Raw genomic sequence first — 17,246 nt, forward strand, 5'->3', positions numbered from 1 at the left:
AGAAATAACAGAACAAAACAACCCTAACAACTGACCTGTAATGGCTGAGGGGCAGTTATGTGTCATCCTACTTAGTCCTCCTACCTCTTATCCTTAGTGTTAGGGTCTGTTCTCATTCTTGAATCACAAGCTTAGTTATCTGCCCACGATCACACAGCTCTTAAGTAGCAGAAACTTATACGCAGTTTGTCAACCACCAGAGCCACATTCCTACCCACACTGGGCTGGAAAGGCCTGGGGGAACACCTAAAAGGTAAGCTTTACAGAGCAAGCACATCTCCCTTTGGCAGGTGGGTTTGGGAATGAGGGAGGCACAGGAGACATTCCAGCCAGATGGAAGCCTAAGGACAAAGGCAGGGACTAGTGGTTTAAGGAGGCACGGAGAGCCTGTGAAGATCCAGTGGCTCCCCTAGGAGGGATGACATTGTGTGGAAGGTTCAGATCCTTCCCCTGCTCATTAGATGGGAGGTTCTGGGCAGTTTGTGGTAGGGCCCTGAGTCTCAGGGCTGATGGTGGAATGGCCATGATGGTGGTGTTTGCCTCATGGGCTGTGGAAGAATTTATATGTCCTAGACACACTGAGCTCTTAAATGCACTAGGCACTCCAGGGTTGGCTTTGCAAATACTTTCTTTTTAGTTCTTACCCACTTGGCAAAGTGGGCATGAATATTGTACTGATGTGGAAAGTGAGGCGCAGAGACGTGGTTTGATGCCCTCCCCATCTTCTCACGGCTGGCAAGAGCCAAATTCAGGAGGCCTGGTTCATAACCCAGGAGTCTAGCCCCAGAGCCAGGGACTTTTAGTCTCTTTACTAAAGTGTGGCATGTGAGGCCTACAGCATGGGGCAGGCACGGGGTGGGCACATGGTGAGGACAAGTAAGACTCAGCTGCTGTCACCTCCACCATTATTAGTATTATGTTCATCCTTATAAACATTTTCCCCGTTCCTTCACTGTTCCAGAACACTTACATCTGCCTCTCACATCCCATGTGGGATTGCCATTGTCGTCTTCGTCTCTGTGGCATTTCCCATCGCAGGCTTCTCTCTCAGACATGGTAGTGTGATCTTCAAGGCAGCATCTGCCTGTCCTTTGAGCCCAGCACAGATCAGGCCTCAGGAGGGTCTCTGCACCTTTGCCAGTGACTGAACGACAGGCTTTCATCCCATCCCGCTATACCAGTGCCAATGTCCTGCCTCCATTTGACTTCCCAGGTGCTGGTGACCTTCAAGGACGTGGCTGTGACCTTCACCCAGGAAGAGTGGGGTCAGCTGGACCTGGCCCAGCGGGCCCTGTACCGGGAGGTGATGCTGGAGACCTGCAGGCTCCTGGCCTCGCTGGGTAAGGCTGCACTTCTCTCCCATGTGAGGCAGCTGCAGCTTTCTTGATTCCTGGCTGGTCAGGAGGGCCATCCGGGCTACCTGCCATCTTCCCCGCAGGCCCTGCAGTGTTCTGGATCCATCTCCTGCCTGCTCTCCCTGTGTCTGCATCAGGTATTGATGGGCAAAAAAACAAAGTCCTTCTAAACACAAACCCTCACCCCGGCATCCAGCATGCTCTGGCCTCAGCCTGACATCCTTATCCCAGGTTGCACAAGAAGGAACCTGATTTGCTCAGCCTGGCAGGTGTCCCCACAACCCAGTGACCAAGGCTGTGAGTGGTGGGCTGATCTAAAAGTGGGTAAGTCAGGCAAATGCCCAGGAGGCGTTTGTCATCAGTGTCTCCCAGGAATTTTACTAGACAACACAATCAGGGTTTTTGGAAAGGTGCCCAGTGTCTGCAAGGTCATCATTTCCTACTGTCTGGGCCACGAGCCTTCCTTGGGATAGTAGATGCTTTTAGAGGGTGCCCAGAAATGTCATCAAGAGGCATGGGTGGGCACCCCGAGAAAGCCAGTCCTTTTCCCTTTTTTTTCCAGTGTGCTGATTGCCAAGAGAAAGTCTCATTTCATTGCTAAGGTTTGAACATCCCTAACCATGAGTCATTTCCCTTATCCACAGAGGGAGCAGCTTCCAATCCACTGCCCTGAGCAGGCTACATGAGTCTGTTGAAACTAAATAGCATTATTTTGACATCACTATTGTGTATTGAGGGTAGCCTTCCATTTGTGGGAAGTGAAACTAGCTTTCTCATTTACCAGAGCAATATGAGATTCCCCTTTAGAGTACAACTATTAAAATAAAAAGTGAATCAGTTTAGAGAGAAGCCTGTCAGTACCAGTGGGCACAGCTTACAGCCTCTGAGCACTAACCCCACGTCAGGCCTGTTCCAGGCACTGTTTATGCCCCAGTCATTTAATGGTCACGACATCCCATCCCTGGCAGAGTAAGCAGAGTATGGACAGTGCAGTGAGTCCCTTGTTGAGCTCAACTTACTCAGTATAGGAGACGTACCTTTGTTTTGAGATGCCATCCTCTGCTTTACTTTTAGTGGTAAAAGTCCATTCTTTTGTGAAATGTGGGTGAGAGTAGATGATACTTGATACCTCTGAAATGTCTTCATTGGAATAATCAGTGTGGATTTCCTAATTTTAATTTTTTTTTGCTGGTTGGTCAGATTCGTCTGGGAATCACCAAGTCGTCCCCTCCCAGGGGCCCCTCTTCCCTAAGTGTTTTATCTCTTGTGTACGTGCACCTCCCCTTCATGGCCCATGCAGCACTGGGAGCCATTTCCCATGTAGTGTATGCCCAGGAGCCGCCTCTGGGACGGACATCCTGGGGTCGAATCCCAGCTCTGCCGCTTACAAGCTGTGTGGCCCTGGGTGCATTACTGAGCCTTCTAGTGCCTCCGTTTCCTCCTTGGTAATATGGGGTGATGGATGGTATCTCCTTCCCAGGACTGCTGTGAGGATAAACTTGTAACCTGTGAAAAAGGGCACAGGACAGCCCGGTGTACCCTGACTGTAAGGGTCAGTGGTTATGCTCCCTGGTGTTAGCACTGCTGTCGTGGATGCCTCACCATCGTTGTCACTGTCTGAGCGGAGGTGGAAAAGCTGAGTTAGGGTTGGATGGGGCAAGTGTGGAGGAGAATAGTGTTCCAGGTGGAGGAACCACCAAGGACAGAGAACCCAACTCCCTGCAGCTGAAGGATTGCCCTGCCTGGCGCACACCTCCTTAGGCTGCTCGTGGTTGGAGGATGCCATTCACCATCTGATTTCTATCTGCTGTGAGCTCCAGAACCTCCCAGGAAGCTTTCAGGACTACTGGTGCCCAGGCCTCACCCCAAGAGATTTTTATTCATTTGGTTTGAGATGGGAATCAGGCATTCCTAGGAGGTTCTGAAGCACATGATATTTGAGAACCAATGACTCAAATTCATTGAAAAATACCTCCTGGAAGGAGGGGCTCATCTTCCTGGCATCCCACAGCTGCCTGTGAAAGAGGAGTGAGCCTGAACAGGGTTGGGTTCTGTTGCTGGAAGTCAAGGGAACATGGATTATGTTGACAGCCAGGACTATCCTCTGCAGCAGTTGGATTCCAAGGACGGTTTTTGTGCTCCTGATTTCCAGGCCACAAATCAGTATTTTGTTTACTTTCTTGGGAGCAGCTTTATTCTTAGTCTTATCTGATATGAAATCCCAGACACGATTGGCAGATTTCATTCTTCTCTAAATATCCGCGTCCTATTTCTCTCTCAACAGGAAATCTGGTTCCCAAACCAGACTTGATCCATCTTTTGGAGCATGGCCAGGAACTGTGGATGGTGAAGAGACACCTCTCCCAAAGCACCTGTCAAGGTAGGTTCAGGTAGGCATCGAAGAGCTGCTTAGGTGGTCATAGCCACCTTCAGTCTGCAAGGGGGCTGTTGCCTCTGAACTTCTGTGTAAAACTCCTTGCGAACTTTCCAGGGTTGGCTTGCTTCTCGCTCACATCAAGGTACAGTATGCCTCCGCAGGGGAATGCTCTACAACGCAGTTGTCCAGAGATGCAGTGACTTCTGACATCAGCATGTAGCTTTAAGGTTGCCCTGATGTAATCCAGCTGGGGGAGAGGATGGGGAGATGTCACACACTCTTGCACAGGCACACATATCACTTCCACTCACATTTTCCTTTGACGAAAACTAGGCCTTTGGCCATACTTGGGTGCTTATGACTGGATTTATGGTTTAGCTATGTGATCCAGAAGAGCAATTGAATACAGTTTACATCAATTTAGGCTGTTGTACTCAGCCTGCTTTTCAAAAATCCGAGTGATGAATGACAGAAACTATTTTCTATGTCATTGGGTTGTTTGAGGAGGTAATTAGATAATGTAGGGAACTTCCTTAGTGCAGTGCCTGGCCCATAGTAAGGGTCAACAGAAGTATGCTGTTAGAAATAACCATGCAGTATCAGTAATTATAGTGAATAATAGTAACATCATGTTATTTCCTTCTGGACTCAGAGGTAAAGGGATCTTCCCCTTGAAATGACTACCATGCTGTGGATCCCTTTCTTTTCTACTTTTTCCATCCTTTCATCCATCCTTTTTGCCCATTAGATACTGAAAGTTGCTGCTTACTGTATACTTTTCTGTCCCTTTTTTCTTGAAAAACACCAGGATGACATTGGCCTTGTCTGCCCCACATTGACATGACCCCATGGAGTTATGGTTTCCTCGCTGCTTGGCTCTCAGGCTTCTCAGCTACCCAGTTTACACCCTGACAGGCAGCCTATAACATTATTCAAATGAGCCAATCACATCCTCCTGTGGGAAGCAGAGGGTACCCCACCCGCTTGTCATTACTAGGCCTACCTTCTACACTCCCTGCTGATACATCCTGCTCCCAAGTGCCACCCCCACATGGCATGTGGTGGCCCCTTTCCTCAGGTTGTGAGTTTATGTGACTAACGAACTGCTGTCAGTCTCATCATCCAGTGTCACCTGTCATATTTGGGCATCTTGTACTATTTAGGGGTGGGATAGGGGATCTCTCCTGCATCAGCTGGTGGTCAGAACACCATATCCTCAGTTGTGGATAATAGTCCTGGCATCCAATCAGTTCAGCAGGCTGGAAGCAACCTCAGATACTCCCTCTACACTTCTGTCTCCATCAAGGCCATCTGTCCCCAAGTCCTACTCGTTTTACATTCTGTGTATCTCATGAATTCATCACCTCCTCCACTTTAGTTGCCTCCATCAGCAATATCCTGGTTCAAGCTCTCATCTTTTGCCTGAATGATGCCAGAGATTCCTATCAGGTTCCCCCCACATCACTCAGTGCTCTGGTCAGTTCTTTTTCCTGCGTCAGATCTTATAGCCACGTCAACATTGTTCTGAATCCAACTACTTCCCCAGCTACTGCTGTCTTAGAATCTATGCAGCTTCCTACTTCCACTTTTTCCTCAGTCTGAGAAAACCCATCTGTATTTCACTCATACCTGTGGCTTCCCTTCTTATTCTCTGAAGAGGAGGTTTGCCTCTGACTCATGCCAGTTCTTCCACTAGAGTCTACGTTGTACCTTCTCTTGCCTTCTCAGAGAACTTATCTCTTAATTTCTTTCTTGTCTCTTCTGTATCTTCATCCTCTCTCTGCTCAGTGTAAAAATGTGCTCAAGTTTTTTGCACTTGAAGAAAAATAAAACGAACAAAATGCTTTTTGATCTATAATGGCCTTTAACTTATGTTGACTGTACTTGTAAAACCAAGGACTTTGAAGGAGTTTTGTCATTTTGGGGAAATATGTATATTCTGGCTTCCATATCTTTCATACCTTTTGTTTAAAATTTCTTTCACTTGAAGTGTATAGTGATATATACAAATCCTAAGGTTCAGCATAAATTTTTACATATATATATATATATATATATATATATATAAATTCAAATATCTTCCACCCAGCTCAAGATTTAGACTATTTCCAACAAGTTGGTAGTCTTCGGGATGCCCCATCCTTTGCAATACCACTGCCTACAGTTTAAACACTGTTTAGACTCTATCACCATGTACTCATTTTGACTATACTTAAATGGATTTGAATGAACCCCCAAAGTTTTTTCTCTTGCGCATTTCTTTTGATCATCATTATATACCTGAGATTGGTTCATTCTGTATATTGTGTGGTAAAACATTGTATGAAAATATCATAATGTATTCTTTTTCCTGATATGGGTATTTGTATTGTTTATAGTGTTTGGATGTTATGAAGTACACCTTTATAACTATTCCTGTTCGTAACATTTAGTGGATATAAGTACTCCTTCCTGTTGGGTATATTCTAAGGAAAGGAATGGCTAAGCCATGGGGTAGATCTGTGCTCAACTTTAAGACAGACTTAGAAATGGTGTTCCAGAATAACTGCACCATTTCACAGTCCCACCAGCCACGTATCATTGCATCAGATTTCCATTGCATCAACACTTGATATTGACAACTTTAATCTTTGATTTCACAGAATGACCACACTGAAATTTTCTTGCTGATGTCATTGCTGTCATTCCTAATTGCCCAGTGGAACAATGAGAATAATAAGGATAATGGCCCACAATTTAGTGAACCCATGCCGTGTTGAAATTGTTGAACGATTTCTGGGTATTTTTTCATTTGTCGTTTCCTCCTGACAGCCTGAGAAACTGAGAGTCTCCTAGTTTCTCAGATGAAGAAATTGAGACTTGGAAAAAAATTTCATCTACGATCTGCTAACTTGATAGAGGCAGGATTTGAACTGAGGCTTCAGAACCTTTCCTCTTAACCAGCACACAATTTGCCTCTTGATACATGAGAGACTTATTAAATCTTATGCTTGAGCTTTTGTACCATTTGTGCCTCTTTCTTTCTATGGCTGAGGACTTCATCTTCTTTCTTTCTTTCTTGACTGTAATCACCCTTTCAGTACAGCTTCACCATCCATCTTGTGGTCTTTTCTTCTTTTAACTCTAAGTACTCTCCAAGGGTGAATGTACTCATGCCTTCTCCTTCAGCTTAAACTCAATGCATCTTTCCACTTCCTCTATCTGACAACAACTATTTTTTGAGCCTTCCATAATCTCTTTCTCTTCCCCTTCTGGTTAGAGGCCACTCTCTTATACTCCTCTAGTACCAAGAAATGCCAGTTCTAAGAGCAGATGTCTTCATACGGTGTCATTATTACTCTGGACTCCCTCCCCTGTTCTGCAGTGTAAGATGGAGTCTCTAATCCATCCCTATCCTCTGTCCCCTATCCCAACCCCTCCTCCAAGTCTTCCCATTAATGGTGATGAGGGTTCAAGGAGCTTAACATAAAGTAATTGGAAACCTGCTTTCAGAGTTATCAAAACACAGCAGGTACCAGGGATACTATTTTCATCCTCATTTTCCTAATGAAGTGATAATTTTGTTTCTTTTACGTGACATCACTAATAGACTTCTTTGTATATTGGATTCCCTTCAGGTGATAGAGAAAAATATCAGACCAGAGAACCAACCCCTTCTCAGTTGGTCTTGTCAAAGGGAGCCATGTTCCAGGGAAGCCTAACTCAGGAATCTTCAAGGGACTCCAGGTTGGGGCAAGCCAGGGATCAGGAAGAGCTTTTGGAAATGCAGAAAAGGCACTTAAAGCCAGAGACAGACTCCCACAAGGATACTCAAACTGGGAAGATGAGCCTTGATGATGATGGTTTGGAAAGAGATAATATTCTGCCCTCAAGGGTATTACAGAAGCGAGTGCTTCCAGGAGATACTCTTCCTGACTGTGACTCACATGGACCGAGTAAAGACTCCGTGATTGATGAAGGGAAAAACCCCTATGAATGCAAGGAATGCAGGAAAGGTTTTAACAGGAAGTGGAACCTTGTTCGACATCAGCGGATTCACACTGGAATGAAGCCCTATGAATGCAATGAGTGTGGGATGGTCTTTAGCCAAAGCTCAACCCTTATTCGGCACTATGTGATTCATACTGGAGAAAAGCCATACAAGTGCACTGAGTGTGGGAAGACCTTCAAACGCAGGTCGTACCTCATGCAGCACCTTCCAATTCACACTGGTGAGAAGCCCTATGAGTGCAGTGAATGCAAAATGGCCTTTGCCCATCGCTCTACTTTTATTCGGCATAATAGGACCCACACTGGAGAAAAACCCTTTGAATGCAAAGAATGTGAGAAAGCCTTTAGCAACAGGGAATACCTAATTCAGCACTACATCATCCACACTGGAGAGAAGCCTTATGATTGCGGGGAGTGTGGGAAGGCCTTCAGATGCAGCTCAGAACTCACACAGCACCAGCGGATTCACACTGGAGAGAAGCCCTATGAATGCATCCAGTGTGGGAAAGCTTTTCACCGGAGTGCAAACCTCATTCAACACTCTGTCATCCATACTGGGGAGACACCTTACAAGTGTATTGAATGTGGGAAGGCTTTCAGACGCAGGTCACACCTTATACAGCACAATCAGGTTCACACTTGAGAAAAGCCCTGTGGGTGCAGTAATGTGGCAAGGCCCTCATCTGCCACTCTGTCTTTCATTCTAGGGTTCGCACTGGTGCCAACCCTTTTTAGTGCAGAGACTGTGGGAAAGCCTTTTGTCACAGCTCTTTCTTAACTGTGTGAGTAGTCACATTGCAGTGAATGTAAGAAAATCTTCAGCCTCAGCTCAGCCCCCAAGGAACTCCGAAAGTTTCTTCTGAAGAGAAATGTGGAGAGGCCCTTTACCAGTGGGCCAATTTCCATCAACATCAGTGAATTCATACTGAGGAAATTTCTGAATATAACTACTAAAGACTGTCTATAGCCAAATGAAAAATCTTATTTGCCATCTGAGAATTCATACTGCAGTCGTTAAGTGTCATCACTGGATGAAAGCCTTCTGTGATAGATCATGACTTGTCATCTAAAGAGTCATATTAGAAACTAACCCCACTGGGACTTCACTTTACTGGTGAGAAAGTATACAGAGACATAGCCTCTGGTTATTGTAAACCCATAAACACCTCCAGTCACTGATCTGTCTATGATTTATACTGGAAAGCCAACTCAGGAATATTTTTTTTAAAGAGAGAGAGGAGGAGGAGATGATATAAAAGAAAAAGAATCAAAAGCAAATGCTTTCATGAAAGAGTCTGAGCACCTTTCTTTAACTTTTATATACATTCACTCCTATCATGTCTCTGGGGAGTTGGACAATTAAACTTTAAACAAACAGTTATTGAATGTCTTCTTTGTTCCAAACCTCTCTAGCCATGAGGAGCATAATTGTTTGTGAGAAATATGAAGCCTTGAGTCATGAAATATTTGAACCCATAAGAAAGTAGAATACTGAAAATGCCATCCTGTACACTTATTTCCTATCTAAGGAGAGAGGATCCACCTACGGATAACCATATTTTCCTGTGCCATTGAAGACTGCTTAAGGCTTGGTTTTTATTAAAAACAAATCACAACACCCTTTCTTTGTGTGGTACCAAATGTGCAATATTTTCACATTTTCTTGAATCCCATTCTGCCTGTTTAGTCTCCTGTGGCATGGGGATGTTTGTGTAATTGTGTGACCTCAGGTGAATTTTCATTTTTTCCTCTTCCTAGTGCTTCTCAGTTCTTGAATTCTCTGCTGAGGGTCATTTTCAACGCCTCATACTTTTTTAGGGGTTAACTTACAGCTAAAAATAATAATAAAATACAAAGTTCAGAAAGTCATATTAAACTAAAAACAACAAACATGGAGGAGGAATCTCACTGTTCATCTTGAATGATGAACTTGTGTGAGGTTTTCTGCTAGATAAAGTCTGGGGTTTTTTTAACAAGCAAGAATTCATGGAGGATCACGCGGGTTTCACTGTGACCACTGAGCTTAGTCCCTTGGTGCTGTCGTTGGATGAGCATCTTGACATCTCTCCTCTGGAATTGTCCTTCAGTGTAGATTTAAAGCCACATGAGATAATCCAGTGTTATATCAGATTAAAACATTTATTTCACAGACATAGAAGTAATGACACTCTCTTTGAACTTTCCTTGGCTGTTTAAATGGTCACATAAGTACTTGGCTTTGCTGTAGCAGGCATGTACCTCTTTGAGGTGCGTTTTTTTACATATTATGAATGCACTTCTCAGTGAGTCAGTAGGGGTTTTATAATGTTAAGGATAGTGTGCATGGTGCTGTATTGTTGGGATAGTGAGTTGCTTCTTGAGGACAGCACCCTCTTCTGTCCTTTCTGTGGCTGTATCTTAGCTGAGTCCTGTGTCCAAGAGAAAACCTCTCAAGGCACATTCGCTCTCAGCTGAATGTGCTTTCTATGCCTAGGTTGTCCCCATTTTCCCCAAACCGTGAGAGATGTGCACTGCAGAGGATAAAGTACCCCGTAGTGTTAATTCCCTCATCACGCAGCTCTTACCATACAGTTTTCGTTTATATGGTTAAGTCAGTGAAGTCAGCTGTTTGTTGCTGTGCTGGGCAAGTCTGAGACCCATGTCTGTTATCCACACACCCATACCTTGTCTTCTGGGTAAAGTGAACAAATGGATGACTAAGACAGGGCTTGGCCTATGAGCACAGACTGAGCTCGCCATCTAATGTGGGAAAATCTGAAAACAGGTGCAATAATACAACCCTGCTGCTGTGACAGAAATGGTTCCAGAGACCCCAGGAATATGAGTGAAAGAAGGGTCAAAACTTGAAGTTGGGTGGGCTTGTGTGAAGGAGGCTAAGAGCTTGGTTTTTGGGATAGGTTACCAGTGACCTTACATGTATCTATTGTCACTGGACCTTGTTCTTAGCTGTAAAAATGGGAAGGTAAGCATTAAGATGTAAAGTACAGAGAAGGGAAGACAGTAAATGAGGTGAAATGCAGGCTCCTAAATAAAGCAGAAACCTTAGGCAGGTTCAGTGGTGAGCGGGAACAATTCCAGCAAAAGGAACAGCATGTGCAAAGATATTGAGGCTGGCAATATCTTTGCCTGATAAAGGAAGCAGGAGAAGGTCCATGTTTCTGGAAGGGGATAGTGGCAGACAGTGAAATGGATGGATGGCAGGAGCAGATGCACAGGGCTTTAAAGGCCATGATGAGAAATTGGAAATTCTGACCTCTCTGGGAGACTGAGAAGTCACTTAACAGGATAGTGAAATGATCTTACTCATTTAAAAATATTTCTTTAGTTGCTATGTGGAGAAGACTGAAGTGGAACCAGAATTGATGAAGGGCGATGGGGAGGATGCCACTGTGTTCTCCAAGACTGTGATGGAAGTGATGGGAAGATGATTGACTCAGTACATATTTGGAGTCCCAGTGAACAAGATGTGTGGATATTTGAAATGAGGGGTGTGGTGGTTTGGAACTGTATGTATCCCAACAAAACATGTTCTTAAAGTGGGTGTGAACCTATTGAAAGTTGGACCTTTTGATGAGAATACCAATAAGTTATAGACCACCTCAATCAGAATGGGTCTCAATCCTATTACTGGAGTCCTTTATAAGCAGAATGAAATTCAGACAGTGAGAAAGCCACAGAGGGAGCAGTAGAAGCTGAACATCAATGGAACCTGGAAGAGAAGAGAGGGACAAGAAGATACTACGTTGTGCCTTTCCATATTACAAACTAAGGACCAAGGATTGCCAGCAGCCAACCCCAGAATGCCACAGTCTTTGGGGAGAGTGCATCGCCTCGATGATTCATTGCTTTGGATTTTCTTGTACTCTCAAACCCATAAGGTAATAAATTCCCATTGTTTAAGTTGACTGTTTCATAAACCTTTGCTTGAGCAGCCAAGGAAAATGGTATAATCTAGGATTGCCTAGAATGTATAATGACAGTGACTAAATGTACAGATTTAAAAAATGTTTTTGCATGAGGAAGAACAAAGGAATGTCATTACTGCAGGGTGCTGAAAGTTGATGGTAATTAATATTTTAAAATTTCAACTTATGTGTGAGACTAAAGCAAAAAATGTTTATTTGGTACAAAATTTATATTTTGACTAGTGCATTTCCTAACATAACTTGTGTAGATAGCTTGGTTGAACAACATGAGTACATGGAACCTTGGGTAAGACATGAGATTTTGTTGCTTTGTCCAGAGTGATGCCCCAATGAATCCCAGAGTGATTTGATCAGTGAGCAGAAAAGTATTTGCAGAGTCGCCTTTGGGGAATGGTGAGAACGGGTGAAAATTCAACCTCCTCAAGTTGAGTTCTTGATATTCTCACAAGCAGTGCGGACAACCAAAGCTATAGGCTGAGCCCCCAGTCTTGGGGTTTGTTCATATGAAACTTAACCCCACAAAGGATAGGTCAAGCCTACTTAAAATTAGGCCTAAGAGTCACCCCAAGAGAACCTCATTTGTTGCTCAGATGTGGTCTCTCTTGCCAGCTAACACAACAAGCAAACTCACCACCCTCCCCCTGTCTATGTGGGACATGACACCCAGTGGTGTGGACCTTCCTGGCAACGTGGGACAGAAATCTGGGAATGAACTCAGACTCAGCATCAAGGGATTGAGAAAAACCCTAGAATGAGCTGAGACCCAGCATCAAGGGATTGAGAAACTCTTCTGGACTAAAAGGGGGAAGAGTGAAATGAAGCAAAGTGTCAATGGCTGAGAGATTCCAAGCAGATTCGAGAGGTTATCCTGGAGGTTATTCTTATGCATTAAGTAGATATTACCTTATTACCTAAGAGGAAATGGAGAGGCTGGAGGGAACTGCCTGAAAATGCAGAGCTGTGTTCCAGTAGCCATATTTCTTGATGATGATTGTATAATGGTGTAGCTTTCACACTGTGACTGTATGATTGTGAAAACCTTGTGTCTTACGCTCCTTTTATCTACCTTGTCAACAGATGAGTAGAACATATGGAATAAAAATAAATAATGGGGGGAACAAATGTTAAATTTAGTTTGAAATGCTAGTGATCAATGAAAGGGAGGAGTAAGGGGTATGGTGTGTATGTTTTTTTTCTGTTTTCGTTTTATTTTTCTGTTGTCTTTTTATTTCTTTTTCTGAATTGATGCAAATGTTCTAAGAAATGATCATGATGATGAATATGCAACTATTTGATGATATTGTGAATTACTGATTATATATGTAGAATGGAATGATCACATATTGGGAATGTTTATGTTTCTTTCCTGTAATTTTTTTCTTAAAATTAATTTAAAAAATTTAACCCTTAGAATTTCATATTTGGGGGTTAATTTTCCATTAAATTTCTCATTCTTTGCTTTATTTCATAATCTTTCTTGAAAGGCATTTTTGCAGTGTATAGATATCTAGGTTATTTCTTCAGTGGTTTACATGTGTCCCAGAACCTAGCTATATTGGAAATGAGTGGTGGCAAATAACTTAGTATTTTGTTTATAGCTCCCTGGTTTTAGGTAAACAACAGAAATACTAACATTTACATGGAGGTAGTGGCTGTATGGGGTTTGGGTTGTTGTATAAAAGAGGGGCTGAGAGGATTGAATAGGTAGGAGGAATAATAATATGGGTGTCTGATGACAAAACTGGTGGATTACACTAGAAACTGGCTAGTTGCTCTCCAATTCAGGTTTTTTCCCTCTGAACATCCAGCTTCTCTTAAATTGAACATGTAAAATGAGATTTGGATAGTGGAAAACGGGCAGAAGTGCTTGTAAAGTTTTGTCTTCATATGTTTTCTCATTTCTGCTCCTACATGGGGATGCATCCTTGGACCTAAGTGATTTCAGTTTTTACATCTTCCTAAGAATTAGATGCCCCTTTGGGATTATCAGATTCAGGTCCTGGACTAGTAGTGTATCAATGAGGATGGGACCTGGTGATCCTGAGCTGCAGATCAAAAGGTTGGACCTTCTTGTGAGCACACATTCCCCATCTGGGTCTGGCTGCCCTGAGTGACAGTGGGGAAGGCATGTGGGGGTAGGACTTGGTTCACAAGAATCAGAGATGAATAATGAAATATCTTATGTCACAAACTTGAAACCATGTCAACTCTACTCCTATTCTACCCGAGAGTAGTTGGTTCTGATATTTTCAAGTGTTGTTTTATGTTAGCCTGTAAGAATTAGTCCCTTGGGCAATAAGCCTACCTGTAGTTCATGAAATTCTTTCTGCCTGAGCTGTTTTTAAAAATGAGGAACCGAATGTTGCAAAGGTGTGCTTTCGTGCAAACCTTTTAATCATTACTTGCCCAGAGAGTCATTGTATTTTTTGACAGATATCCCCAGTGATCCTCCAGAAAGCTGGCTCAGTATCCTGCCCTTCTTCAGCCCTGCATGTGGTAGCCTTGTGGCGGCCATTAAGAAATAAAAAGTGTGATTAAAAAGAAAAAGAAAAAAAAAGTTCTTGTATAACTACTAGTAACTGTGTGCCTGGCCCTGTGCTATGCCCTTTTTTGGAGGGTGGGGGACTGATATGTGTGTGAGGAGGTGCATGGGCTAGGAATCTAACCCGGTTCTCCCGCAGGGCAGATGAACATTCTTGTTATTTTTCCCATCCTATTCAATGGGCTTTAAAGAGAATTTCTTTCTCAAACTGGAGGGAGTTTCCGGGAGGAATTGCCAGGTTTTTCTGTACTGCTGGATACTTGCATTTTAAACACATTCTCAGGTTATTCTGATGCTACTGGTTTAGAAACCACTGAATAAGAGCAACATTTAACGTCAGTACACAAAGCCCCTGCAAGCCACGTGGGTTTTGGTCCCTGACGGTCTGAGAGGTGAAGGGGCTCGCCCAGGTCCGCAATGGCAGGAATGTCAAGGAAAGGGTCTCCTGTCAGCCTTCTGAGGGCGGGGTCCTATGCCCAAAGTAGCACCAGAAATCAGGGCGTAGCCCCTTTAGGAGGAAGCAAAGCCCTCCCCCGTCTTTGGAGCCTTAGCACATCATTTCCCAGTGCTGCGCCCCCGGTCCTGGAGGACCCCAACTGCCTCTCCTTTTGGCTCAACGGAGACTAGAAAACTGCGTTACCCAGAAGGCTGTGCCCGCGTGCCCGACGGGGGCCAATCACCGCCCAGAATAGAGTTTCCCGCCCGCGCGGAGGGGGTGGGACTTCCGCGACGTCCGGTGGACGCTGGTTTTCCGGGTGGGTCGGTTGGTGCAGGCGGTGGCGCTTGATGGGGAGGGGGTTGCTGCGGGAGAGGATGCCACCTGGCCTCGCCGCTGCACAGGCCGGGAAACCCTCGTGGCAGGCTGTCCTCCCGAGGCCCGCCGGACCCACGCTCTTCGGGCCTCCGCACCAGCCCCGCTTTCTTCCTTCTGGCCTCCGGAAGTGGGCCTGGGCTGCGGGCGCGTGGTACTCGAGGGAGACCGAGGCCGCGGGGCGGTCAGCCGGGGTCACGCCCCGGCCGGGATGGGGGCACTGCGGGGCCTGCCTGGTAGTCCGCTGCTGTGCTCCACATGCACGGTCCGATGGCGGAGGTGACGAGTGGGCAACTAGGCTCCTAGTTATGAAGTCTCGGGTGGGCGGCAGGTTACGAACGTCCGCAGTGTGGCGTGTGGAGAAGGGAATAAGGTGGGGCTGTGGGTCACAGTTAGCGGGTGCCTCTTCAGCACACGGTGCTAACGCCATTAGGAAGAAAGAAAGGTAAGGGTGGGCCTTGAGACAGGATATGTTGCTTGAGTACTGTGCTGGTTTGAAAGGATCATGTACACTAGAAAAGTTATGTTTTAATCCTGATCCAGTCTTGTGGGAGCAGCCATTTCTTTTAAACCCTATTCAGTTTGGTATGTTGGAAACTTAATTAGGTTATCTCCATGGAGATGTGACTCACCTGGTTGTGGGCATTAAACTTTAGATGGAAACGTGTGGGCCTTGATTGCTTTACTGGGATCCTTGAAAAGAAGCATTTTGGAAAAGGCTTGAGATCTGAGAGCTGCCAGAATAATGAGAGAACAGGAGTCCACCAGCTAGCAACCTTTGGCATGAAGAAGGAAAACGCTCTTGGGGGAGCGTCATGAAACAGGAAACCTGGAGTGAAAGCTAGCAGACTTACCATATTCACCACATGCCTTTCCAGTTGAGAGGGAAATCCTGAACATCATTGGCCTTCTTGAACAGAGATATCTTTCCCTGGATGCCTTAGATGGGACATTTCTATAGACTTGCTTTAATTTGGACATTTCCACAGCCTTAGGACTATAAACTTTCAATGTAATAAATTCCCGTTTTTAAAAGCTGTTCATTTCTGGCATATTGCTTTTTGGCAACTTACTAAATAAAACTAGCAAACTAGAACAGGCACCTTTTTTGCGGGGTGGTTGACCTCAGAAGAAACAAATAAGGAATAATGTCTGCTATGTGAGGCTGAGCCTATTTGTGGGGAGAATAGAGTGTTGCCTATGGCAGTTTTTCCAAGCGGAAGTAGGTATGAGATAGATGCTGAGCCTAAAGTGGTAATGGAGGAAAGAGTACAATAAGGCTATGCTGATGCTTTTAACACCTTGTTCTAGTTTGTGAGTTGCCAGAATGCAATATACCAGAAATGGAATGGCTTTTTAAAAGGGGAATTTATTAAGTTGCTGGTTTACGGTTCTAAGGCCATGAAAATGTCCACTCTAAGTCATCCAGGGGAAGGTAGATTCCTTGGTTCAAGAAGGCCAATGATATTCAGGGTTTCTCTCAGCTGGAAAGCCACATGGTGAGATCTGCTAGCTTTCTTTTCAACAGCTTCATTATGTGGGCTTTTTTGGTTCTGGTGGCTCTGGTTCCTCTTTCCAAAATGGTTCCCTCTTAAAGGGCTCCAGTAAGCAACTCCACTATGAATGAGTAGAGACAGATCTCCATGGAAACCATCTAATCAAAAGTCTCCACCCACAATTGGGTGAGTCATGACTCCGTGGAAAATCAAAAAGCTCCCACCCAGCAACATTGAATGAGGATTATAGGACATGGCTTTTCTGGGGTCCACAACAGTTTCAGACCACACACCCCTCTAAGCTCTTACAGGCCTTTGTCTTGACACTTGGTGGGACCTAGGGATTTTCAGCCAGGCTGGTGGATTAGATCAGGGCAAATGGCATCAGCTGTGAAAATTGCTAGGCTCTAGATGTATGTGTGTCTGGGGGAATGGGGTCAGAGGGTTAGGTTTTTGAATGAATGTGACTGATGAGAGGGTCGTGTGTTGGGCAAATATAATTAAAAAAAAAAACTTACTAAACCAGAAAATCTCCCCACAAAATTAGAAGAGAAAATAAGTTTTATTATTGAGTAAGCATTAGACCAGAATATATTGTGCACCATAGGCAATCAGCTTCAGAGACTGCACAGACAGAAGGAAATGTTATCCTTTGATACAGCCAAGCTGATATAACCCATTACATGCATATCCTCAACACAAATGATAGGTAGTCCTCAAGTAAGATGACTTGACAGCACCATTTGGTA

The 17,246-nt window shown here is 44.5% G+C and overlaps 2 protein-coding genes across 4 annotated transcripts in view; one reads left to right on the forward strand and one right to left on the reverse strand.

Annotated features, from left to right (window-relative positions):
- LOC143658532 (zinc finger protein 550-like) overlaps positions 1-9,103 on the forward strand; it is a 31,644-nt gene extending 22,541 nt beyond the window's left edge. For 2 of the 3 annotated variants that reach the window (XM_077130566.1, XM_077130564.1), the window contains exons 2-5: positions 1,214-1,340; positions 1,439-1,492; positions 3,640-3,735; positions 7,350-9,103. In XM_077130566.1, the coding sequence (XP_076986681.1) occupies positions 1,307-1,340; positions 1,439-1,492; positions 3,640-3,735; positions 7,350-8,365 (1,200 nt within the window). In that variant the 5' untranslated portion in view covers positions 1,214-1,306 and the 3' untranslated portion in view covers positions 8,366-9,103. The remainder of the gene's footprint in view (positions 1-1,213; positions 1,341-1,438; positions 1,493-3,639; positions 3,736-7,349) is intronic. The other variant, XM_077130565.1, reaches the window with a different exon arrangement.
- Positions 1-17,246, reverse strand: part of LOC143658530 (zinc finger protein 671-like) — a 526,356-nt gene that overhangs the window by 87,826 nt on the left and 421,284 nt on the right. The window lies entirely within an intron of this gene.

This window comes from Tamandua tetradactyla, chromosome 16 (assembly GCF_023851605.1).
Source record: "Tamandua tetradactyla isolate mTamTet1 chromosome 16, mTamTet1.pri, whole genome shotgun sequence".
Classification (NCBI taxonomy): Eukaryota; Metazoa; Chordata; class Mammalia; order Pilosa; family Myrmecophagidae; genus Tamandua; species Tamandua tetradactyla.